Below are 25,366 nucleotides of genomic sequence, written 5' to 3'. Positions count from 1 at the left end.
TTCACTGTTTACATTTATGTTGGGGGCACCATCTTACTCTGGATATAAATTTGCCACTGACTATTTTTTTTTTTAAGTAATGGAACGGCAGCAAAATCTGAAAAGTTTGGTGGCTCAACAGGTTGGAAAATTGTCTTCCCCAACTTCAGCAAGTGAAAATTAGATAAGTATAGAGTGAAGGTTTGTTACTCCGCTCGAAAAAGGTGGGAGACCGTCAAAATGACGAGGGCAGGATCGAGTTGAGACGTGTCCCACATCGTCTGGCCGCCTGTCAGTGCGGGTAGGGTTGAGGTTTACAGACAGTCTAAACTACAGGTCCAGAAGAGTTCAGCGAGTTTATAGCATCGAAGTGTCCAGTCCATTTTGATTTTATTCAGTGGGTTGGTGGGGACACCACAAGGGTCTAGGCAATTTGGTCGACTCCGGACACCTTTTCCAATGAGCGTAAAGCATTTTTATCTCCTCGTCCTCTTGTCCGGACTGGCAGCTTCAGGTGAGTGTGCGAAGTTGTTTTGATTTATGCGCTACACATTTTGAATTAATCCAAACAATGGAAACTAGTCCAAGATAATAGTCATTGTGGGTATTATTAATCTCTGTTTATAGTAGTTTAGCTCATATGGTTAGGTTCTTTCGTGTCAGTAATGTTCCTCCTCCATCCTTCACTCGACACATCATTACGATGCTATCGTGAGATGTTGGAGTAGCTGTTCTATGAGCTCTAAAGTGGTGAAAACATTATGAATACCGGAAGAGTCTCCAACCTGATCCGAGTGTCCGACGTGCGTCAAAGGGAAGTGGGAATTTGGCTCCATGCGTTGCTGCCATATAGGGTTGGTCGCATGAGCGTTCCTACGTGATTATAAAATGCAACTTGCCTATAGCCCCTTAATGACTTTACATTGTTTGTCGGTATTGAGCCAAAGACGCATTGTTTTGAAGCTTCATGCAACATAATTACTTTCCTGCTTTTGATCATGTGTATCCGTGCTTGCGTGCTAGCAAAGGGTTCCCGAGATGTTGACCGCCGGATAGGAAGGTCCACCTGTTTCCCGTGAACAAGCCAAAGGATGTCGCTAGTGTATCATATGAGCTACTATCTTGGCACATACAAAGACCCTCAGTGGATATGTAATAAACAGATGACACTGAAAATAGTTCACATTTTAGGCTATTAAGTTAACATGTATACAACGGAGCGATGCTGGACTAATTGAAGTTAATTGACACGTTTTTAGTTTCATGCACTGGTGGGCATCACTGATATTTCTCTGAAGAACAGTAGGCCTATTTAACCTTGACTTCATCACTGGAAGTGTCCAACTGTATGCTATAAATGGATTATATGCATAGGTGCAAGCAAAGCACAAACTGCTTAGGTTTACATTGACAGCATGTGCCGAGCAATAATTCCTTCATATTGACAGAGTGCCGACTAATTGTGCAAATAAAGATAGACAATATTTTGTATTTGTATGTGTACTCTTCATGGGGCCCAGAAAAAATGAAGACAGTAATATACATTATAATACAAATTGTTAACATTAAAACACATTTTACAACAGATTTCACAATACATTAAGTGTGTGCTCTCTGGCCACCACTCTACTACTACACACAGTCCAGGTGTACGTGTGTGTATAGTGTGTATGTTATATGTGTTTGTTGTTGGGTGTTTGTACCTGTGTGTGTGACTTTTCACAGTCCTCGCTGTCCCATAAGGTGTATTTTTATCTGTTAAATTTTTTGTTGTTGATTCTACTCCTTGCATGAGTTACTTGATGTGGAATATAGTTCGATTTAGTCAAGGCTCTATGTAGTACTGTGCGCCTCCCATAGTCTGTTCTGGACTTGTGGACTGTGAAGAGACCTCTGGTGGCATGTCTTGTGGGGTATTTTTTTATATATTTTTTGTATTTCACCTTTATTTAACCAGGTAGGCCAGTTGAGAAAAAGTTCTCATTTACAGTTGCGAACTGGCCAAGATAAAGCAAAGCAGCTCGACAAAAACAACGACACAGAGTTACACATGTAATAAACAAACGTACAGTCAATAACACAATAGAAAACTGTGTATACAGTGTGTGCAAATGAAGCAAGAAGGTAAGGCAATAAATAGGTCAATAGTGGCAAAGTACAATTTAGCAATTTACACTGGAGTGATATATGTACAGATGAGGATGTGCAAGTAGAAATACTGGTGTGCAGAAGAGCAGAAAAACAAAAACAAATATGAGGTAGGTAGTTGGTTGGATGGGCTATTTACAGATGGGTTGTGTACAGCTGCAGAGATCGGTAAGCTGCTCTGACAGCTGACGCTTAAAGTTAGTGAGGGAGATATAAGCCTCCAACTTCAAGTGATTTTTGCAATTCGTTCCTGGCATTGGTAGCAGAGAACTGAAACAAAAGGCGGCCAAAGGAGGTGTTGGCTCTGGGGATGACCAGTGAAATATACCTGCTGGAGCACGTGCTACGGGTGGGTGTTGTTATGGTGACCAGTGAGCTGAGATAAGGTGGAGCTATACCTAGCAAAGACTTATAGATGACCTGGAGCAAGTGGGCTTGGCGACGGTGCGGGTAGAGATCGGTTGATGCATGGGTGTTCGAGCTGTGTGCTAGCAGTTTAAACAGACAGCTCAGTGCATTCAACATGTCAATACTTCTTACAAAAACAAGTAGTGATGAGGTCAATCTATCCTATACTTTGAGCCATGAGAGATTGACATGCATATTGTTAATGTTAGCTCTACGTGTCCATTTAAGGGCCAGCCTGTTCTGGGCCAGTTGTAATTTTCCCAAGTCCCTCTTTGTGGCACTTGACCATATGACTGGGCAGTAGTCCAGCTGCGACAAAACTAGGGCCTGACGGACCTGCCTTGTTGATATTGTTGTTGAGCAATTTACTGACAGCAAACTGTTGACACTTTTGAGCATCACTCACTCAACTGTATAAACTCTCACTCTTTCAAATGTTCACATTCATGTAGCATTTTTCAAATATATTGCATTTAGGGTAAGAATCAATCTCATGCCTGTCCTCTACAATATAGTAGCCTAGGCTGTAGCAGCACTATACAGTCGTGGCCAAATGTTTTGAGAATGACACAAATATTAACTTCCACAAGGTTTGCTGCTTCAGTGTCTTTAGATATTTTTGTCAGATGTTACTATGGAATACTGAAGTATAATTACAAGCATTTCATAAGTGTCAAAGGCTTTTATTGACAATTACATGAAGTTGATGCAAAGAGTCAATATTTGCAGTGTTGACCTTTCTTTTTGAAGACCTCTGCAATTATCATGCTGTCAATTAACTTCTGAGCCCCATCCTGACTGATGGCAGCCCATTCTTGCATAATCAATGCTTGGAGTTTGTCAGAATTTGTTGTTTTTTGTATGTCCACCCACCTCTTGAGGATTGACCACAAGTTCTCAATGGGATTAAGGTCTGGGGAGTTTCCTGGCCATGGACTCAAAATATAGATGTTTTGTTCCCAGAGCCACTTAGTAATCACTTTTGCCTTGTGGCAAGGTGCTCTATCATGCTGGAAAAGGCATTGTTCATCACCAAACTGTTCCTGGATGGTTGGGAGAAGTTGCTCTTGGAGGATGTGTTGGTACCATTCTTTATTCATGGCTGTGTTCTTAGGCAAAATTGTGAGTGAGCCCACTCCCTTGGCTGATAAGCAACCCCACACATGAATGGTCTCAGGATGCTTTATTGTTGGCATGACACAGGACTGATGGTAGCGCTCACCTTCTCTTCTCCGGACAAGCTTTTTTCCGGATGCCCCAAACAATCAGAAAGGGGATTCATCAGAGAAAATGACTTTACCCCAGTCCTCAGCAGTCCAATCGCTGTACCTTTTGCAGAATATCAGTCTGTCCCTGATGTTTTTCCTGGAGAGAAGTAGCTTCTTTGCTGACCTTCTTGACACCAGGCCATCCTCCAAAAGTCTTCGCCGAGTGCAGATGCACTCATACCAGCCTGCTGCCATTCCTGAGCAAGCTCTGTACTGGTGGTGCCCCGATCCCGCAACTGAATCAACTTTAGGAGACGGTCCTGGCACTTGCTGGACTTTCTTGGGTGCCCTGAAGCCTTCTTCACAACAATTGAACCGCTCTCCTTGAAGTTCTTGATGATCCGATAAATGGTTGATTTAGGTGCAATCTTACTGGCAGCAATATCCTTGCCTGTGAAGCCCTTTTTGTGCAAAGCAATGATGACGGCACGTGTTTTCTTGCAGGTAACCATGGTTGACAGAGGAAGAACAATGATTCCAAGCACCACCCTCCTTTTGAAGCTTCCAGTCTGTTATTCAAACTCAATCAGCATGACAGAGTGATCTCCAGCCTTGTCCTCGTCAACACTCACACCTGTGTTAACGAGAGAATCACTGACATGATGTCAGCTAGTCCTTTTGTGGCGGGGCTGAAATGCAGTGGAAATGTTTTTGGGGGAATCCCTCATTTGCATGGCAAAGAGGGACTTTGCAATTAATTACAATTCATCTATAGATCTATAGGCTCGCTCGCAGGCAACCCTGTTCATGGAGTGCCGCAGATATAACAGGATTTTGTCCCAACTAGACACCACACCTGACCAACTGAGCTAATTGATCAGTTCAGTGATTTCCTAAATTCAACACACCTGGTCTTCCAGGTCGGTTAAATCAAAAACATGAAGTGCCTGCGGCTCTCCAGGACCAGGGTTTCCTACCCTCTCTCTAGGCTCTTTTGGACTACTCTGGGCCTGAGAGAAATGTTGTTTCGATATTGTAAATATCCCTGTTTCCCCTGTTTAGCTATAACATGAACTGGAAGCCGTCACAATACTCTCTTAATCATTATGTGATATTCTGCCATTGGTGATAACTGTTCTTTCTTACCATGACGGGGTTTCCTTTCATAAGTATATACCTAGGTTTCCTTTCTATCCTTTCCTATCAACCAGCCTTGTGTGTCTGTGACCATGAGCGCTCACAGGCACACAACCATGCATGTGTCAGCTTGTTTTCATATTCAGGTTTACCATCTTGACACACACACACACACACACACACACACACACGAGTTCAGAGCAATAGTGAATTGCCTGTGTTGGTTATCTAACCTCCAGATATTTGGTTGGCAGTTTGGCATAGTTGGGCAGCCCAGGGGGACAGTTGATAGTCACTTGGTCTATCTCAAGTTCCACCCTATAAGCTAGCCTCATAAAGTCAAGGGATGGACCTGCTTTCCCGGGCTTTCAATGCAAAGCCACTCTTAAAACTCCTGATTTATTTTCATGAGAACGGTTTTGGCCCTAAGCTGAAATCAATGGAAATCAATGGTTTGATTTCATATGTACTTCCCTGTGCATGACAAAGTTGTTGTGGGGACTGTTCTGTTGTTCTCCAAACGATTTGTCAAATAATGTAAGCAAATGGACTTCCAGTTAACTCTAGTGGGTTTCCTCAGGAAAAAGAAACCAGTTCCAGTAACTTCAGACGGCTCATCTGACGTCATTAGAGCCAGCAGGAAATTAGTCAAGAACCCGCTAAATAGCCAAGTGATGAACATTGATGAAAGGCTTACATGTCATAGCATGAGAGAATTGTCGCTGTGAGAGACTGCATGTATTATGTAAAATGTTTTATGGAGTCCCTGTGACAAACTTACATATTCAAAGGAATTGATCCATTCAATTATCTGGTCCAAAGTCATCCTCCACCTCTAAGGCGCTATGGAACTAAACAAAATGGCTACCTGTAATTTAAATATGGTGTGTGGAAAAGTTCTTCCGCGCATTAGAGCGTTATTGGTGTGGGCGGTAGTGATTTTGTTGGGTTGGACCTAGACCCACTTAAAATAATGAATCCAAATCAACAATCTGTGGAGAAAGTCTTGAGTCAGCGTTGAGGCCGAGGAGGGAGAGGAGGTTTGTCACGAACGTGATGAGAGACGGACCAAGGCGCAGCGTGATTAGAGTTCCACATCTTTCAATAAACAGTGAAACCTCTACAAAACAATAACCCAGCAACTAAATGTGAAAGTAGTGGTGCTACATGCACAAAACAATATCCCACAACCCAGGTGGGCACAATGGAGAACTTAAGTATGATCCCCAATTAGAGACAACGAACATCAGCTGCCTCTAATTGGGAACCATACCAAGAGCACCAACATAGAAATGAAAAGACTAGAACACGCCCTAGTCACGCCATGACCTACAACACCATAGAGAAACAAGGGCTCTCTATGGTCAGGGCGTGACAAGGTTTGATGGATTAAATGTTTATCCTTTCTTATCGTAAACAGACTTTTCCTGGCCAATACTACAGGATTAATTGTAGTCTGTCAGTTCACCCCTAAATTCGTAAATAAAGGGGGAGAGGGGGAAGTTGAGAGAGAGAGAGAGAGAGAGAGAGAGAAAAGGAGTGGGACTCCCTCTATGGCTGTTGTGGTGACCGTATTACCGTCATGACTCATGACCGCAATGAAATTCCATGTGACCGTTGAGTCACGGTAATCTCCTTTTATGCCCTCTGGACATGCTTTGGTAGTACCCAACTCACTAACTACCATCAGGTCCTAATGGCCTGGTACTCAGGATTCTATTGTCCCTCTAACCACTCTGACATCAATGCAAATGCCATGGAAAATCACATCACACACTTATCATCAAAACAGTAGGACTATCCTACTTTTAAAGCTCACCTCACTGTGATGATCAATTTGAAGAAAGAAGATCAACAGCAGGTTGAGACAGTGCAAAACATGGTGGTCGTGGATGTTGTTTCAAAGCCTAACAAAGAAACGGACAGCGCTTTTTAGGTGGTGATTAATTCAAAACACCCATATGCATATTAGAGCTTATTCTTGTGTAAACCCGGGAAAAAAACGAAATTAAAATTATGGTTATGTCGTTATACAAACATAGCCTACCGCATATTTCGCATGTCAGTAGGACAGAAAACTGATTTAAGATGTCTTTGGTACATAATTAGTCTAGCCTTTGAGTGTGGGCTGTATTATTATGCATACTGGATGGACTGGTTACCTTATGCTACGCTCCAAAATGTCTATCCATGAGTCTGGGAGAGAACTATAGCCCCGGGTGATGTTGATGGTTCATTGATTGTGCAGGGCGGTTTACAGTTAGCCTACAATTATAGTGAATTGTATTGTATTTCATTTTGAATAGCCTAGTAATAGGGCATTTTTAAAATATTTTCATAATTCATTGAGTGACATATTACCTTTTAGCTATATAGAATATCTCACCACCACGCGTTTCCATCTCCTCCTCTCCTTTATTGCTTTCTCGAGCACGCTGACGGGCTGTCAACAGTTTAGTGAAATATGTTTTGCTGCGAATACATGTTACTATCGATGTTCCCAAACAGATTTGACTTTCTTTCCAAATTAGGCACTGAGTCGTTGCAGGAACAAGGTTGGAGAGTCAATGGCATACAGAGTTCGGGCGGAATATCACCTGTCGGGCAGCAAGATCATGCTCCTCAAACAGTGGTTGATGAATGGAGTGAAATAAGTGTTCTTATGTTTATTTCTCAGCTGCTCATATTAAGCACATGATCCTCTATAAAACCGAAGTATCCTACAAAACGGACTGGAGGGAAAGCGTGCGGCCTCCATTCGCTATTCAAGTGCATACATCTGACATGTGTTTTTGCCCGTGCCCCTTTTGCTGCACATTTCATAATAGGCCATTCTAAATCGAAAGACAAGGTTCAATTGAGAATAGTCTGATTGATGAAAATATGATGACTTGATGAGAGAACAGCTGTGCAGTCTGGAGCAAGGAACGAAGCGCATACGTATTTTTGCTACTTTCTCAAATCATCAATAGCTTGTAGTCGCATCATGCATCCCATATATGTTTTGATTTCTAGGACATTCTAAGGTTTGTATCATTCACAACTAAAGTTGCCAAATAACTATAAATCTACCACTTAGGACCTGTTTCAAATGATCACTTTTTTACGCTCAACATAGCCACTTCATATGCGCACTCGCTCTGTAATGGGAAAAATATCCTTTCTATTTTATTCAGCTAAGTTAATTTATATTGTTCTTAGTATAAAGTCATATAAAATAAAATAATGGCACGGGACTTATAAGCATATCTTGTCTGCTAAATGAACAAGCCTACAGAGCCTATGGCGTGGAGCGTAGCCCGATAACTAACACACAGTAGGCCAACTCATACTCTGTTCTTCTGAAATATATGTTCTTCATATCATCATGTTTTTTTTTAGACCTGCCTAAAATAAAGAATGGATTTATTGTGATGGTGTCTATTAAATTGATTGCTGGCAAAATGGCATGACCGCCACAGCCCTATGCGGGAGGGATTGAGGGAGAGAGACAGAGCGACAGGGAGAGAGAGAGTGATAGTGATAGTGTGTAGCCTACTGTGCATATTTGTCGATGTCCAAGTGGGAGCTATCCCACCATATATTTTGCACGGCACCACTGGAACACTCAACACCCCTGGCCCTGCCCCTCTCTCTGTAGCCCTGGCCTGTGAATACAGGTTGATACCTGAACTCAGCTCTACTCCCAATATGACAGAGCTCTTGTAAATGTAACCTGGGCTTGTGAAATCTCTGACCACAAAGGAGAGAAGAGTGTATTTGTAGTCTTTTTAGGCTTTGTGTTGTTGTGTGTAGGAGACCCGGCCCAAGTGTTTCTTCCTCCAAGTTTCCTCCCGACGGACTAGGAGTCTGGTCATGAAGGGGGAAGAAAAAGCAACTCAGACACGATCTTGGAAATAATGTAAAGAACACAATTTCCTGAGTTCGAGGGGAGAGCCGTGCCGATTGGTTGATTTGCCTTACATTGTTCTTCCAGATCCAATGTAAATCCCACCGTTTATGAAAGAGGCAACCATTCCTTGTATACACATTACGTAAAAACAACTCGTTAGATTTGCACAAGTGCAAGTCCTCAACTGGCAGCTTCATTAAATAGTACCCGCAAAACACCAGTCTCAATGTCAACAGTGAAGAGGCGACTCCGGGATGCTGGCCTTCTAGGCAGAGTTCCTCTGTCCAGTGTCTGTGTTCTTTTGCCCATCTTAATCTTTTCTTTGCAACTCTGCCTAGGCCAGCATCCTGGAGTCGCCTCTTCACTGTTGACGTTGAGACTGGTGTTTTGTGGGTACAATTTAATGAAGCTGCCAGTTGAGGACTTGTAAGGCGTCTGTTTCTCAAACTAGACACTCTAATGTTCTTGTCCTCTTGCTCAGTTGTGCACCGGGGACTAAACATCAGCGCCACAGGTAACTTCCACAAAGCTGTGAATGATCTGAGAGACAAGGCAGGAAGGGCCTATGCCATCAAAAGGAACATAAAATTCAACATACCAATTAGGATCTGGCTAAAAATACTTGAATCAGTTATAGAACCCATTGCACTTTATGGTTGTGAGGTCTGGGATTCCGATCACCAACCAAGAATTCACAAAATGTGACAAACACCAAATTGAGACTGCATGCAGAATTCTGCAAAAATATCCTCCGTGTACAACGAAAAACACCTAATAATGCATGCAGAGCAGAATTAGGCCGATACCCGCTAATGATCAAAATCCAGAAAAGAGCCATTAAATTCTACAACCACCTAAAAGGAAGCGATTCCCAAACCTTCCATAACAAAGCCATCACCAATAGACATATGAGCCTGGAGAAGAGTCCCCTAAGCAAGCTGGTCCTGGGGCTCTGTTCACAAACACACCCCACAGAGCCCCAGGACAGCAACACATTAGACCCAACCAAATCATGAGAAAACAAAAAGATAATTACTTGACACATTGGAAAGAATTAACAAAAAAACTGAGCAAATTAGAATGCTATTTGGCAGAATTTCTGACCACTGTGACTGACCCTAACTTAAGGAAAGCTTTGACTATGTACAGACTCAGTGAGCATAGCCTTGCTATTGAGAAAGGCCGCCGTAGGCAGGCCTGGCTCTCAAGAGAAGACAGGCTATGTGCACACTACCCACAAAATGAGGTGGAAACTGTGCTACACATCCTAACCTCCTGCCAAATGTATGACCATATTAGAGACACATATTTCTCTGATTACACAGACCCACAAAGAATTAGAAAACAAACCCAATTTTGATAAAATCCCATATCTATTGGGTGAAATACCACAATGTGCCATCACAGCAGCAAGAGTTGTGTCCTGTTGCCACAAGAAAAGGGCAACCAGTGAAGAACAAGCATCAATGTAAATACAACCCATATTTATGTTTATTTATTTTCCCTTTTGTTCTTTAACTATTTGCACATAATGACATTTGAAATGTCTTTATTCTTTTGGAACTTTTGTGAGTGTAATGTTTACTGTTCATTTTTTAAATTGTTTATTTCACTTTTGTTTATGATCTATTTCATTTGCTTTGGCAATATAAATATACGTTTCCCATGCCAATGAACAAATCCATACGTTTTCTGATCGGTAAAACGAGAAGGGTTTAATTACAGACCGCTTCTTGATATCAGGTTACACCCTATGATGCTCGCCATTGGTCCGTGGCCGTTTAGTTCGCGTCGGGGACAATAGTTGTTGACAACTGTAGCATTGTAGCTAAGTCTAACCCTAACTCTTTTCCTAACCTTAACCTCATTCTCCTAACCTGCCTAATTTGCCATGCTAATTATTCTAACGTGCTATGGAAGCAAATCATCTGTGTCGCGAAACCATCAGAACTGACCAATGGCAGGCACCAATGGGCATTTCCTGATATCAAGGAACGACCACATCAAGAAACGCCCTGACCCTGAGACTGCCTACCGTTCTGGACCTTTGCACCCTCTCTGGATTACTGACCTCTGCCTGACTTGACCTGTCGTTTGCCTGCCCCTGTACTGTAAATAAACGTTTGTTTCTTTGACACTGTCTGCATCTGGGTCATACCTGAAACCTGATAATTATAGGTTATTTGAAGGCAATTAAATAATATTCTCAGAAAATGTTTCAATAAGACTTAGTTTGGGTTAACTGTTTTGAACTTCAAGCACAGATAAGATAATGGAAATGAATTTGCTTAGGCATTAATCATGCAAAAACGTATTTTTATTGTGGCATGGCATCAGTGAGATTTTACCCTATGTTCTCGATCCATGGAATTAGTCCACTGCGCCACCAGGATGGAACTAGCACACCATGTTTTTTAATTTCATACAAAGCTCTTCATTTTAGTATTTTCTAACAGACTGAATTTCAATGGAAACAAGCACTTAAGATCAGGTGTGGCTAATTGTTCGGAGAACGTTAAGAAAACTTTCCAGGAAAACCACAAAACCTGAGCAATGTTCAAAGAATGCTGTTTAAAAACACACATTCTGCTCTCAGCGTCAACAAAACTCTATCCTCTATCTTAAGTATATTCAGGTGTGTTGGCCACACCCACTAATTGGCCACACCTGATCTTAACGAGTCCACAACATTGTAGAAAAAAAATATTTAAAAAAATGTTTTTGTCATTTAGCAGACACTCTTATCCAGAGCAATTAGGGTTAAGTGCCTTGCTCAAGGGCACACTAACAGATTTTTCACCTAGTCAACCTTTGGCCAAACATTCTTAACCACTAGGCTACTTGCCGCACTTCATGGCATGCTAGCTCCATCCTGGTGGCCCAGTGGACTGTTTCATGGATACAGAACAGGTTTGAAACTCACGGCTGCCGTGCCACCATAAAAAAAGAAACGCGTTTGCACGATTAATGCTTAAGGAAATTAATTTCCTTGTTTCCTATCTGTGCTTGGCATTAAACAGTAACACAAACTAAGCTAGCAGTGTGTTCTCAGAACAGTTTTTTTGTTGTAATTGTAACTGTCACTAATTCCTCATTACATAGCATATAATAACATATATGGATATGCTATTAAAGTAATTGGTACACACTTTACAAGCTTTTTTTTACCTCTATTAAAACCCACATTAGATTCAGAAATCCTGAGAAGTAATTGTTCCTCAGTAACACTGGCATCAAAAAGCTACTCCATTAGCAGAAGTCATCATCTCCGAATTAAATCAGGGCCAATTATTTCATGCCGGAGAAATAAGTGCTATTTATGCTTCTAATAAATGAAAGGAAAACGATTAAATATTTTTACACAAATTCAAATGATGTGCGGCTCATAGTGTGATCTTTTAAAATGATTACCTAACGTTCTTGAGTTTGGATGAACCTACTGTAAATAAGTACCATCTGAGAACCAATTTAATCCACCTCCCCTCCCCTTCCACTCTCCAACACCCCCCCCATCCTTTCTGCTCCAGTTTCCTGGTGGAAGATAAATGTATTGGGGAAGAAGGGTGATGCCTGACTCACAACAAAGCCAGTGTGGAGTCTGTCTGCTGTGGACAGACAGACTGATTTGGCCCAGGTCTGAGCCTCCTCGTCCTCGTTCTGCCAGCCACGGTCATTAACTGGGACTGATAGAGGCCTAGCTAGCCAGCTCAGATCTTCTAAATAGAGGCATTTTTCTCATCCCTGAGAATTTTGCCCTGTTTCTCAAAGCAGGCCCAATTATTATTATGTTATTTTACCTTTATTTAACAAGGCAAGTCCGTTAAGAACACATTCTTATTTTCAATGACTGCCTAGGAACTGCCTTGTTCAGGGGCAGAACAACATATTTTTACCTTGTCAGCTCGGGGATTCAACTTGCAACCTTTTGGTTAGAAGTCCAATGCTCTAACCACTAGGCTACCTGCCGCCCCAATCAGTCTGCCTCTACCAAACCCTCCCGCCCCCCACCCCAAAGACAAAACAGCCACGCCAACTAAAACACCCCCCCCCCAATGATTTTGGGCAATTTAAAACACATTAGGGCCAGGGGGAACTTCTCTGGTGGGGCTTCTCTCTGTCTAATGTACAGTGGGGCTGGTTACTAGTAATGTGGCCTACAGGAAGCCCTCTGCACTGCTGATAAGGATGAGATAGGTTCCTGGGTTCCAGGGGAGCCGAGCCCAGCAGCTGTTTTCCTAGTTACATGAGTGAACGCATTAGATAAACAAGCATCCAGTCTATATGGACCCATATGCTTATATCCATTTCAAAAGCCCTCTCAGTGTGGGAGGGATGCATGCATTTTGAGGAGAGATCAGAGTGATTAGTATTATGACTATTTGGTTGCCTGCCATATACAGTAGTTATCCAGTTAAAGTGAAGATCACATGTAGCTGGTTCAAGTGCATGTGTTTGCCCCAAAAGGACCTTATAGACCCTGGGTCATATTCATTAGCACCAAACAGAAGAAAACAAATTGAAGCGGGAAGGTGACTGACTACCTGTACTTGTTCAATTTTGTTTTCTGTTGCAAAACGTTTTGCTACGGTGTGCCCTAATGAATACAATCATGTACTTCCGATCATATCTTCCCAGAGGTTTGAAGGTCTAGGTCATGTTCTGCTTGGTCATTGGGTTGGACAACACCCCTGTTGCCTACCCTGTTAAAAAGGGGTATTGCACTTTCTATAAAATTTGATTTTTCCCATCCATTTCAATGACAGAACACTACTTCTAATTACACTGAACAAAAATATAAAGTGCTGGTCAAGTAAAGTGTTGGTCCCATGTGTAACGCTAGGGCGTAGTGGGTGCAGAGTCAGGAGCAGGAGGCAGAGAATGCAGAGTAGTGTTATTTATTTAACACACAACGGCAAAACACAAGCCGCCCCAACAGCAAACTAGAGCGCACACCAAAACCAACGTGCCCAAACACATGGGACAAAAACAGGTCGGCGCAACATACGCACTCGCACCTCAAAATACAAATGAGCGTGCATACACCAGCAATACAGCAAACAAATAATCCCGCACACAGAGCAGGCGGGCCTCCTGGCTAAAATAGCCCAGCTAATCAGCCCAAACCAAAAACAGGTGCACACAATAAATGAAAAGGGGGAAAAGGGAATCAGTGGCAGCTAGTAGGCCGGCGACGACGACCGCCGAGCGCCACCCGAACAGGAGGGGGAGCTACCTACGGTAGGTGTCGTGACACCATGTTTTGTGAGCTGAAATAAAAGATCCCAGAAATGTTCCATACGCACAAAAAGCTTATTTTTCTCAAATATTTTGCACAAGTGTGTTTACATCCCTGTTAGTGAGCATTTCTCCTTTGCCAAGATAGTCCATCCAGAGAGGAGTTGCTGGGCGGGGGATAGAATGACGGTCAAAGATAAAACCAAAAAAAGTCCAAATAAACAAACAAAAAGTATGTTTGAATGACACCGAGGGGCAACGCTGTTACGTCTGTCTGCTGAGGCTAACATCGCCAGCTGCTTGTACGCGTATACACATGCTTTTACTCACACTCAAACGCACACGTGTACACACACCGACACACACACACATACACACGTAAAAAGTGCCACACATGCACTGAAACATACACAGTTGATCTTGCCATTTTGATTTTTGTTGACCTTGATGTCTTTTGTTTTTGCATTGTTGTTTTCTGTTGTTGTTTTACTTTGTTTTTCTTTTTTTTTCTATCTTGTTAATTTTGTTGGTTGTTGGTTGCTGTTGGTTGTTGTTGGTTGTTGGGGGATGGTGGCCTGGGGGGGAGGATCTTGGATGGTTGGTGGCCTGGCGGTTGGGAGCTTGGGCCGGGGGCCGATACGTCGCTTGTTCGGTTCCCCGTCTTGACTTGGTGGGAGATCTGTCGACGTGGCCTTGGGTGGGGCGCTTGACCCTGGTTGCTACTGTGAGTTGCTCTGGACGGGAGACGGTTAGATGACTGAATGTAATGTAAATGTTGAGTTGCTTCACTGCAGGTAGATAGTGTTTTAATATAAAAAATATCTATATATAAAATAAAAAGGTAATCCATCCACCTGACAGGTGTGGCATATCAAGAAGCTGATTAAACAGCATGATCGTTACACAGTTGCACCTTGTGCTGGGGACAATAAAAGGCCAGTCTAAAATATGCAGTTTTGTCACACAACACAATGACACAGATGTCTCAAGTTTTTAGGGAGCGTGCAATTCGCATGCTGACTGCAGGAATGTCCACCAGAGCTGTTGCCTAATATTTTAATGATAATGATAACATAAGTCGCCTCCAACGTCGTTTAAGAGAGTTTGGCAGTACATCCAACCGGCCTCAGAACCGCAGACCATGTGTATGGCGTTGTGTGGGCGAGTGGTTTGCTGATGTCAACATTGTGAACAGAGTGCCCCATGGTGGTGATGGGGTTATGGAATGGGTAGTCATACTGTTAACTATGGACAACAAACACAATTGTATTTTATCGATGACAATTTGAATGCAGAAAACTACCTTCATGAGATCCTGAGACCCATTGTGAGGCCCATTGTGAGGCCCATTGTGAGGCCCATTGTGAGGCCCATTGTGAGGCCCATTGTGAGGCCCATTGTGAGGTCCTTGTTTTTAAGGTATCTGTGACCAACAGATGCTTATCTGTATTCCCAGTCATGTGACGTTCATAGATTAGAGCCTAATTCGTTTATTTAAATTCACTGATTTCCTCGTATGAACTGTAACTCAGTAAAATCTTTTAAATTGTTGCATGTTGCATTTATATTTTTTGTTCAGTATAAATGGGTAAACATACACTCTTAGAAAAAAAGGTGCAATCTAGAACCTAAAAGGGTTCTTTGGCTGTCCCCATAGGAGAACCCTTTGAAGAACCCTTTTTGGTTCCAGGTAGAACCCTTTAGGGGTCCATGTAGAACACTTTCCACAGGGGGTTCTACATGGCTCCTAAAGTGTTCTACCTGGAACACACACTCACTCAGAACACAAAGCAAACAGGGCAATCTTAACTCGGACGACACCTGGACAGAATAAGCAGGGCTTCAGATTTAATTGGGGACAAGATTGTTTGGTACAGTTTTTTTCATTCGCTTTGGTGCTATTTTTACAGTATGTGGTGAATTTTCAAAACTCTTAGTACAAAACTCCAAATTGGTAACACTTGTAACCTTATTCAAAACCTTTTATTTTGCATTCATTTTGTTTGGAGACATCTTTCACCACGCAACCATTGATCCAAAATATATATTTACCGATATAATTACAACATAGGTGTCCTGTAATAAAATTCAACTAATTAAATGAATGGAAAAAACATAACGTTTGACAGGTACTAGTTTGCAGCAAGCCTGTCTGGAGCATTTGACCATTGGTTCTCATCTACATTGTAGTAAATGTCCAGGGCCGTATTACCAAACAAGCCTGACATAGTGTCTGGATTGATGTCATTGCATGCCTCATCCATGGCCTGATGGAGGGTGGCACGCTCATGTCTTATTTGGCTCAGTTAGTAAGAGCATGGCACTAGCAACAACAGAGTTGTGGGTTCGATTCACACTGGGGTCACATACAAAAGTGTGTGGACTGTTGTCACTTTCGATAAAAGCGAAAATGGCATATACATGTAGTATTGTATTAGGGTACTGTGCTTTCCAATGCAATTTTAGTAAAGCAATGTGAACCCCCCCCCCCCCCCCATAAAAAAGACCCCAGCAACTTAATTTTGGATATATATTTACTGTAATGGGTATACCTTTTGTTACATGCAGTTATAGCTGTGCACATAATCCTAATACCTCTTCATGGACTACGATTGAACATATTCTTCTTTTAGGATGTGAACAGCTATGGTCACATTTAGTTAAATAGTTATTTTAACAATGCTGGTTATGCATCTTGCTAACATTCATCCAAGGACACCTTGACTTGCGTTACACACCCTCACTGCAGAAACACTTGTCATGAAATCATGTAACATTTACAGTGCATTCGGAAAGTATTCAGACCTCTTTACTTTTTCCACACTTTTTTCATCATCAATCTACACACAATACCACATAATGACAAAGCAAAAGCAGGTTTTTAGAAATGGTTGTAAATGTATTAAAACCAAAACATTTAAATATTACATTTACATAAGTGTTCAGAGCCTTTACTCTGTACTTTGTTGAAGCACCTTTGGCAGCGATTACAGCCTTGAGTCTTCTTGCGTATGATGCTACAAGCTTGGCACACCTGTATTTGGAGAGTTTCTCCCACTCTTCTCTGTCAATTTGAATGGGGAGCGTCACTGCACAGCTATTTTCAGGTCTTTCCAGAGATGTTCGATTGGGTTCAAGTCCGGGCTCTGTCTGGGCCACTCAAGGACATTCAGAGACCCAAAGCCACTCCTGTGTTGTCTTGGCTGTGTGCTTAGGGTGGAAGTCCTGTTGGAAGGTGAACCTTCGCTCCAGTCTGAGGTCCTGAGCCCTCTGGAGCAGGTTTCATCAAGGATCTCTCTGTACCTGCTCCATTCATCTTTCCCTCGATCCTGACTAGTCTCCCAGTCCCTGCCACTGAAAAACATCCCCGCAGCATGATGCTGCCAGCAGCATGCTTCACCGTAGGGATGATGCCAGGTTTCCTCCAGATGTGATGCTTGGCATTCAGGCCAATCTTGGTTTCATCAGACCAGAGAATCTTGTTTATTTTGATCTGAGAGTCCTTTAGATGCCTTTTTGCAAACTCCAAGTGTGCTGTCATGTGCCTTTTATTGAGGAGTGGCTTCCATTGGCCACTCTACCATAAAGGCGTGGACATTATAAAAAGATACACAAATGCTGTAAAATAATTCTGAACTTCTATTTCTAGACCTTGCGATAGCATTTGGTTGTAGGGTTTGGTTCCTGGAGTGCTGCAGAGATGGTTGTCCTTCTGGAAGGTTTTACCATCTCCACAGAGGAACTCTGGAGCTCTGTCAGATTGACCATTGGGTTCTTGGTCACGTCCCTGACCAAGGCCACTTTCCCCCTGACTACTCAGTTTGGCTGGGGGGCCAACTCTAGGAAGAGTATTGGTGGTTCCAAACTTCTTCCATTTAAGAATGATGGAGGACACTGTGTTCTTGGGGACCTTCAAAGCTGCAGAAATGTTTTGGTACCCTTCCCCAGATCTGTGCCTCGACACAATCCTGTGTCGGAGCTCTACGGACAATTCCTTCGACCACATGGCTTGGTTTTTGCTCTGACATGCACTGTTAACTATGGGACCTTATATAGACAGATGTGTGCCTTTCCAAATCATGTCCAATCAATTGCATTTACCACAGGTGGATTCCAATCAAGTTGTAGAAACATCTCAAGGATGGTCAATGGAAACAGGATGCACCTGAGCTCAATTTGGAGTCTCATAGCAAAGAGTCTGAATACTCATGTAAATAATAAGGTATTTGTGTTTTTTTATTTGTAATACATTTGCAAAAATTTCTAAAACCCTGTTTTCGCTTTGTCATTATGGGGTATTGTGTGTAGATCCATTTAATCCATTTTAGAATAAGGCTGTAACGTAACAAAATGGGGAAAAAGGGAAGGGGTTTGAATACTTTCCAAATGCACTGTAAGTAAGAGAAAATGATTCCTTTCAATGTGCCCTGCTACAAGCAGGAAACAAGAAATGTGACATCTGTTTGATAGTTCACACATTCGTCATTCAGGGTTACTATCTTGTAATCTTTTTTGGCAAACCACATGGGAACGTTCTAGTCTTTAAGGACAACTATCAAAAGGTCAACAACTAATCTTTAAGGCAGAACAGGTTTAAGCAAAGTATAGTGCCATTGTTTCAGGAAGGCGTACCCATGGCGATAGGAGGGACAGGAGGCAGACTAATGGCAATGGCAGGGCATTCACCTGAACTGCCCTACAAAGGCAAAGAGCAGTCTTATTCACCTTATTTAGGCTGCTGTAACAAAGGGGTTTAATCATTATTTACTCCAGAAATGTCATTTTATATTAATTTCATAAAAGTTCTATAAACAAAATTCCACTTTGACATTATGGGATATTGTGTGTAGATCAGTGACACACCTTTCCTGCAGTCAAATGACCTAGTGCCATCATGGGTGGAATGTTACTAATATTTTTCATAATTTCATAATTAGTATACAAATATTTTTTTATAACACTGAAAATCTGGTGTTTCAATGTCAAACAGTTTTGTTATAATTCAGTCTTCTGTGACGTGTATAAAGTGTAATATTGTGATGCAAACTCAAAATGTAATACATTTCAACTCTATATCTGACATGGTACAGGGGTCTTATTTTTTATAAGCCCATAACCATGTATATGAGGTGTATACTTTTGTTTTGAAGTAGATTTGTTTAAGACTACCAAGAAACACTCTGTGGGGCCCCTGATTTAACCCATTCTCCCTCAACGTCAGTAAGACAAAGGAGCTGATGGTGGACTACAGGAAACGGAGGTTAGAGCACGCCCTCATTCACATCGACTGGGCAGTAGTGGAGCGGGTCCACATGACTAAGGATCTATCATGGTCCAAACAGACCAACACAGTTGTGAAGAAGGCACGATGATGCTTCTTCCCACTCAGGAGGCTGAAAAGATCATCAAAAAGATCATCAAAAAGTTCTACAGATGCACCATCGAGAGCATTTTGACTGGCTGCATTACCACTTGATATAGCAACTGCTTGGCATCTGACCGCAAGGCGCTACTGAGGGTCCAGTACATTACACAAAATTGTCAAAGACTCCAGCCACCCAATCCACAGACTGTTCTCTCTTGTACCTCACGGCAAGCTGTACCACTGCACCAAGTATGGAACCAACAGGACCCTAAACAGCTTCTACCCCAAGCCATAAGACTTATATTTAAAACTGCTAAATAGCTAATTAAATTGCTACCCAGACTACCTGCATTGACCCTTTTGCACTGACTCTATGCACACGCACTGGACACTATCCACACACTCACACATACTTACAGTACACTGACACACACACACACACACACAACATGCACGCACATGCATACTGACGCCACACCCATACACACTAACACACACACACACATTTTCACACTGCTACTGTCTATTATCTATCCTGTTAACTAGTCACTTTACCCCTGGCTATTTGTACAGTAAATTGCTACCCCTGCACATCGATGCGTTCTGCTACTCCCTGTATAGAGACATATTATTTTAGACTCCCTAAAATGTATAGCCATGTTATTTTTACTCATTATTTGTATTCGTTATTCACTGTGTATTTATTCCTTGTGTTACTATTTCTATTTTTTATTTACTGTTTTATCTTGTCTTTAACTCTGCATTGTTGGAAAAGGCCCCGAAGGTAAGCATTTAACTGTTAGTCTACACCTGCTGTCTACGAAGCATGTGACAAATAATATTTGATTTGATTAAGTAATACTAAAATGTATTTTAACAACTGAGAATACAATCATGTCAAAAGTAATGTGAATTTTGCATTTTGAAAAGTAATTGCTTCATATGAACACGTATTGCAATGTGAACCGTATTTCTAGATGATACACGGATTAAGTTTGGTGGGAAAGTATGATTGATTTTGTGTGTTGTACTTGGTCAATGAAAAATGTGCTTATAGTTTTGAAACAACTGCCTTTTTGATGATCTTTTTTTTTGTACTAAGAGTTGTGAAAATGTATCACATACTTGTGAAAATTGCACCAAAGCGATTTAAAACCAATATAATATCAGAGAAAAACAGAAATAATCAGCCGAGCACTGATGTAACGTTGTTTGTCGTGAAACAGGAACTGGGGAGCGATTAAGAATGTCTCTTTCTGGGAGTGTGTGTGTGTGTGTGTGTGTGTGTGTGGACCACACTGCAGACTCCATTCTGTGGGTGTCACTCAATCCATTATCTGGAGCAGGGAAAATGTAGCCAATTTTTTCATTTTCCAGCATTTTCTCTGTAATGTCTTTCTGTGAGGGTCTGTTTGTACACAAACATCGATAACATACAGTATTGATGTTGTATGTATGTTTAGCAGAGTTTCTGTTGCTTAACTACTGTGCTGTGCTGTGATCCTGTGGCTTCAGGCTTGTTACCGGTCAGTGGGCTGAGGGTGGAAACGTCGGGGGAGGTGGAGGCAGTGAACGGTACAGATGTGTGGCTGAAATGTACCTTCCAGAGCAGCTCGCCCATCACCCCAGCAACGCTCACGGTCTCATGGAGCTTCCGACCCATCGGACCTGGCCGTGAGGAGTCAGTGAGTCACCCTGGCTAATTGTGGAACCCTCTGGGCATCCTACATCCTGAGATGTAGTTCAGAGACAGTGTGTGTGTGTTTGTTTATAGTCTGTATTCTGTAGTTTTTCAAGGACCTCTGAGTCAACCATCAACCTCCTTGTCAGCGTCATTTTGAAATCTGTCTGAACAGTTTAGAAAAATTACAGTGGGGGGAAAAAAGTATTTGATCCCCTGCTGATTTTGTACGTTTGCCCACTTACAAAGAAATGATCAGTCAATAATTTTAATGGTAGGTTTATTTGAACAGTAAGAGACAGAATAACAACAAAAAAAATCAGAAAAACGCATGTCAAAAATGTTATAAAATGATTTGCATTTTAATGAGGGAAATAAGTATTTGACCCCTCTGCAAAACATGACTTAGTACTTGGTGGCAAAACCCTTGTTGGCAATCACAGAGGTCAGACGTTTCTTGTAGTTGGCCACCAGGTTTGCACACATCTCAGGAGGGATTTTGTCCCACTCCTCTTTGCAGATCTTCTCCAAGTCATTAAGGTTTCGAGGCTGACGTTTGGCAACTCGAACCTTCAGCTCCCTCCACAGATTTTCTATGGGATTAAAGTCTGGAGACTGGCCAGGCCACTCCTGGACCTTAATGTGCTTCTTCTTGAGCCACTCCTTTGTTGCCTTGGCTGTGTGTTTCGGGTCATTGTCATGCTGGAATACCCATCCATGACCCATTTTCAATGCCCTGGCTGAGGGAAGGAGGTTCTCACCCAAGATTTGACGGTACATGGCCCCGTCCATCGTCCCTTTGATGCGGTGAAGTTGTCCTGTCCCCTTAGCAGAAAAACACCCCCAAAGCATGTTTCCACCTCCATGTTTGACGGTGGAGATGGTGTTCTTGGGGTCATAGGCAGCATTCCTCCTCCTCCAAACACGGCGAGTTGAGTTGATGTCAAAGAGCTCCATTTTAGTCTCATCTGACCACAACACTCACCAGTTGTCCTCTGAGTCATTCAGATGTTCATTGGCAAACTTCAGATGGGCATGTATATGTATTCTTGAGCAGGGGGACCTTGCTCAATTGTTTTCTTGGTGACTATGGTCCCAGCTGCCTTGAGATCATTGACAAGATCCTCCCGTGTAGTTCTGGGCTGATTCCTCACCGTTCTCATGATCATTGCAACTCCACGAGGTGAGATCTTGCATGGAGCCCCAGGCCGAGGGAGATTGACAGTTTTTTTGTGTTTCTTCCATTTGCGAATAATTGCACCAAATGTTGTCACCTTCTCACCAAGCTGCTTGGCGATGGTCTTGTAGCCCATTCCAGCCTTGTGTAGGTCTACAATCTTGTCCCTGACATCCTTGGAGAGCTCTTTGGTCTTGGCCATGGTGGAGAGTTTGGAATCTGATTGATTGATTGCTTCTGTGGACAGGTGTCTTTTTTACAGGAGCTGCGGTTAAGAGCACTCCCTTTAAGAGTGTGCTCCTAATCTCAGCTCGTTACCTGTATAAAAGACACCTGGGAGCCAGAAATCTTTCTGATTGAGAGGGGGTCAAATACTTATTTCCCTCATTAAAATGCTAATCAATTTATAACATTTCTGACATGCGTTTTTCTGGATTTTTTTGTTGTTATTCTGTCTCTCACTGTTCAGATAAACCTACCATTAAAATTATAGACTGATCCTTTCTTTGTCAGTGGGCAAACGTACAAAATCAGCAGGGGATCAAATACTTTTTTCCCCCACTGTACCTTGTTTCGGAAACGCTATTGTTGGAGAAACTCAATCAGAGGTGACAATTAAGTCAATTAGATGCAGTTAACTACCCTCTAATGAGGTGCAATGTGATCTCATGAAGCATTGTGCCAATCTATGTCAGGTGTTCTATTACCATGAGAGGCCTTACCCTCCCCCGGACGGGCGTTTCTATAAGCGGGCGACATGGGCAGGTGACATCATGGGGCGGGACGCCTCCATCGTGGTACGTAAGGTCAAGTTCACTTACAATGGGACGTTCAGCTGCCAGGTGAAGAACCCTCCAGACGTCCATGGCCCCGCAGGGGAGGTGAAACTAACCGTGGTCACCACAGGTTAGTGTCTATCTATTGTGAAGCGTTCAAGGGTGCTGGGTTAAAATATACTGTAGACATGTCTGCTGTCCAATCTTTGGCCTCAGGCTGTGAAAACCTCCCAGCAATCTTTACAAAACCAATCTGGCCCGTTTGTCATTTAAACCATCCAGCAGCTCCTTTCTCACAGCAACAAGAGGTACTAGCCGACATTGCTACTGTAGTGGGATACTATGTATACTGTTGATGCATTTAAAAAATCCTAACACATCCCATAAAGTCATCATCATGTACCTCCCCTGGGAACCAGCCATCTAGTCCTGTTTGAATAGATAAAGTGACAGTTACCTCTTTGCCTATTTAATTTACCCCTCTTCTCTTTAAAGCATCCTTCTCTGAGATTATCATGCTGGCTGCAGCCATCGGGGGCGCCATCGTGCTGATGGTCATCCTCCTCGTCATCATCATGTCAATAAGACGATGTCGTGAGAAGAGACAGGAGGAAGAGGGGGCGGAGGAACTACCTCGCAGACAGAGAAAGGACCCTACCGTGTGGTAAGACAGAGAGAGAGAGAGAGAGAGAGAGAGAAGGAGCAAGAGAGAGTGGGATCTCTCCACCCGGGCTCCTCACTCTGGCTGGGCTGTGCGGTGCTCACCTCTGGGACTGTGCTCAGTCAAATGCTCTGTCTGTGTGGACACTCTCCTCTGAACCTAGCTTTGGAACCAAACACCTGGACCTATAATTGGACAGATGTTTTTACAAAGAGCAGACTTAAATGCTAAAAGTGCCTTAGAATACTACTGTAGATGATCCATCTGCTGGATCCTGTATCTTACTGCCATGCACCTTTCTGGAAAGACAGTATGCCTGCATTCATATTTTCCTGTATTTCCTGTATAGTGTTTCTATTGTGATTTACTACTAACCAGTTTCAAACTCTAACATCTGCCCAATCAATTTCCAATCGCATGCACTTAGTAAGCCAGTACCCATGGTTGTATAGGTACCAGCAGTCTCTCTCTCATCTGGTTCAATTCCTTTCAACCACAAGTCCAAAACAAGATGTCTTTACATTTTCCGTCTCAGTTTACTGCTGATCAATGATATCATTTTTTTTTTGTTCTGAAGTGATTTTGTATTTCTAAGCAGATGTTGTTTTTTTTATCTGTGAAAATGTTCAACTACTGCAGAAATACTCAAAAAAATGTCAATATTCACTGCAAGACCCAAGGCATTTGTTTAAAACAGACATTATTTCACTATGACTGTCACCGTATTGCAGTTTTTTTTTACCTTTAGATGGTTGACACCCGATGTCTCTGTTCTAGACAGTGCATTTATGGTCAGTTGAACACATTGTATTTGATTTGGTGTCTATGGGATACACAATATATCAGTAGGATTCTATATCTATGGTCTATGGGTGAAGGCACTACTTTTCCTCTTATTCTGTTGGGTTTTCTGATCTCTGCGCATTGGGTGCTTCTTTAGGGTTACATTTAAACAATGTCATGTGTAACCACATATGCAAAAGAAATTGCCCTTCGAATCTCACCAACAAAAGCCAACTCTATAACTTGGCGATGGAAGGATTTTTTTTTTTTCAAATAACAAAATCCAGACCAATTGATTAATCCTGAGCAAGCATGGTGTTCCAAGATGGCTTCGCTTGAAAAGTTGTTCTTTTCCCCTCATCTAAAAGGCAAATTCCTGCTCAACCTTTCCCGTCTTTGGCCTCTGACCTCTGCGGCTTACACGTGTGTATGTTTGTGTTTGTTTGTGTGCCACTGCTCCTTTGTGTGTGTGTGTGTGTGTGTGTGTGTGTGTGTGTGTGTGTGTGTGTGTGTGTGTCTTAGCCACCCTGCAAGGGCCAAACACCTGTATATGGACGATGACGTGCTAGAGATTGACAGCTCGGACGGTATGATCTCTGAGGCCAGCACCAAGGACCCCAGTTCCTCTGAGGAAGACGACAGGAGCTCTGACTACGGCGGAGGCAATGACTCTGACTGAGATGGGGACAGTGAATGTTGGCTTTATTTTAGGCGTTATCTCTATGTGCTTGTGGTGAATTTTAATCCACAGTTATTTTTTTTAAACTATTGATCCTCTGTGGCTAAATTATGCTCTGTGGTGTATTTTGAAAATTGAGAGTGGGCTCCTGTGGTTGGATAAAATATATTCAGTATATATACACTACCGTTGAAAAGTTTGGGGTCACTTAGAAATGTCCTTGTTTTTGAAAGAAAA

At 42.4% G+C, this 25,366-nt stretch overlaps 1 protein-coding gene across 1 annotated transcript; it reads left to right on the top strand.

Moving 5' to 3' along the window:
- LOC115163128 (myelin protein zero-like protein 2) lies at positions 1 to 25,366 on the top strand. Its single transcript, XM_029714765.1, has 5 exons — positions 1 to 493; positions 20,888 to 21,057; positions 22,926 to 23,136; positions 23,502 to 23,670; positions 24,973 to 25,366. Exons 1-5 carry the CDS (start codon positions 439 to 441, stop codon positions 25,127 to 25,129), a joined length of 762 nt encoding a protein of 253 aa, XP_029570625.1. The 5' UTR covers positions 1 to 438; the 3' UTR covers positions 25,130 to 25,366.

The sequence above is a fragment of the Salmo trutta genome, chromosome 26, assembly GCF_901001165.1.
Source record: "Salmo trutta chromosome 26, fSalTru1.1, whole genome shotgun sequence".
NCBI lineage: Eukaryota > Metazoa > Chordata > Actinopteri > Salmoniformes > Salmonidae > Salmo > Salmo trutta.
This window is presented reverse-complemented; position numbering and strand designations above follow the sequence as displayed.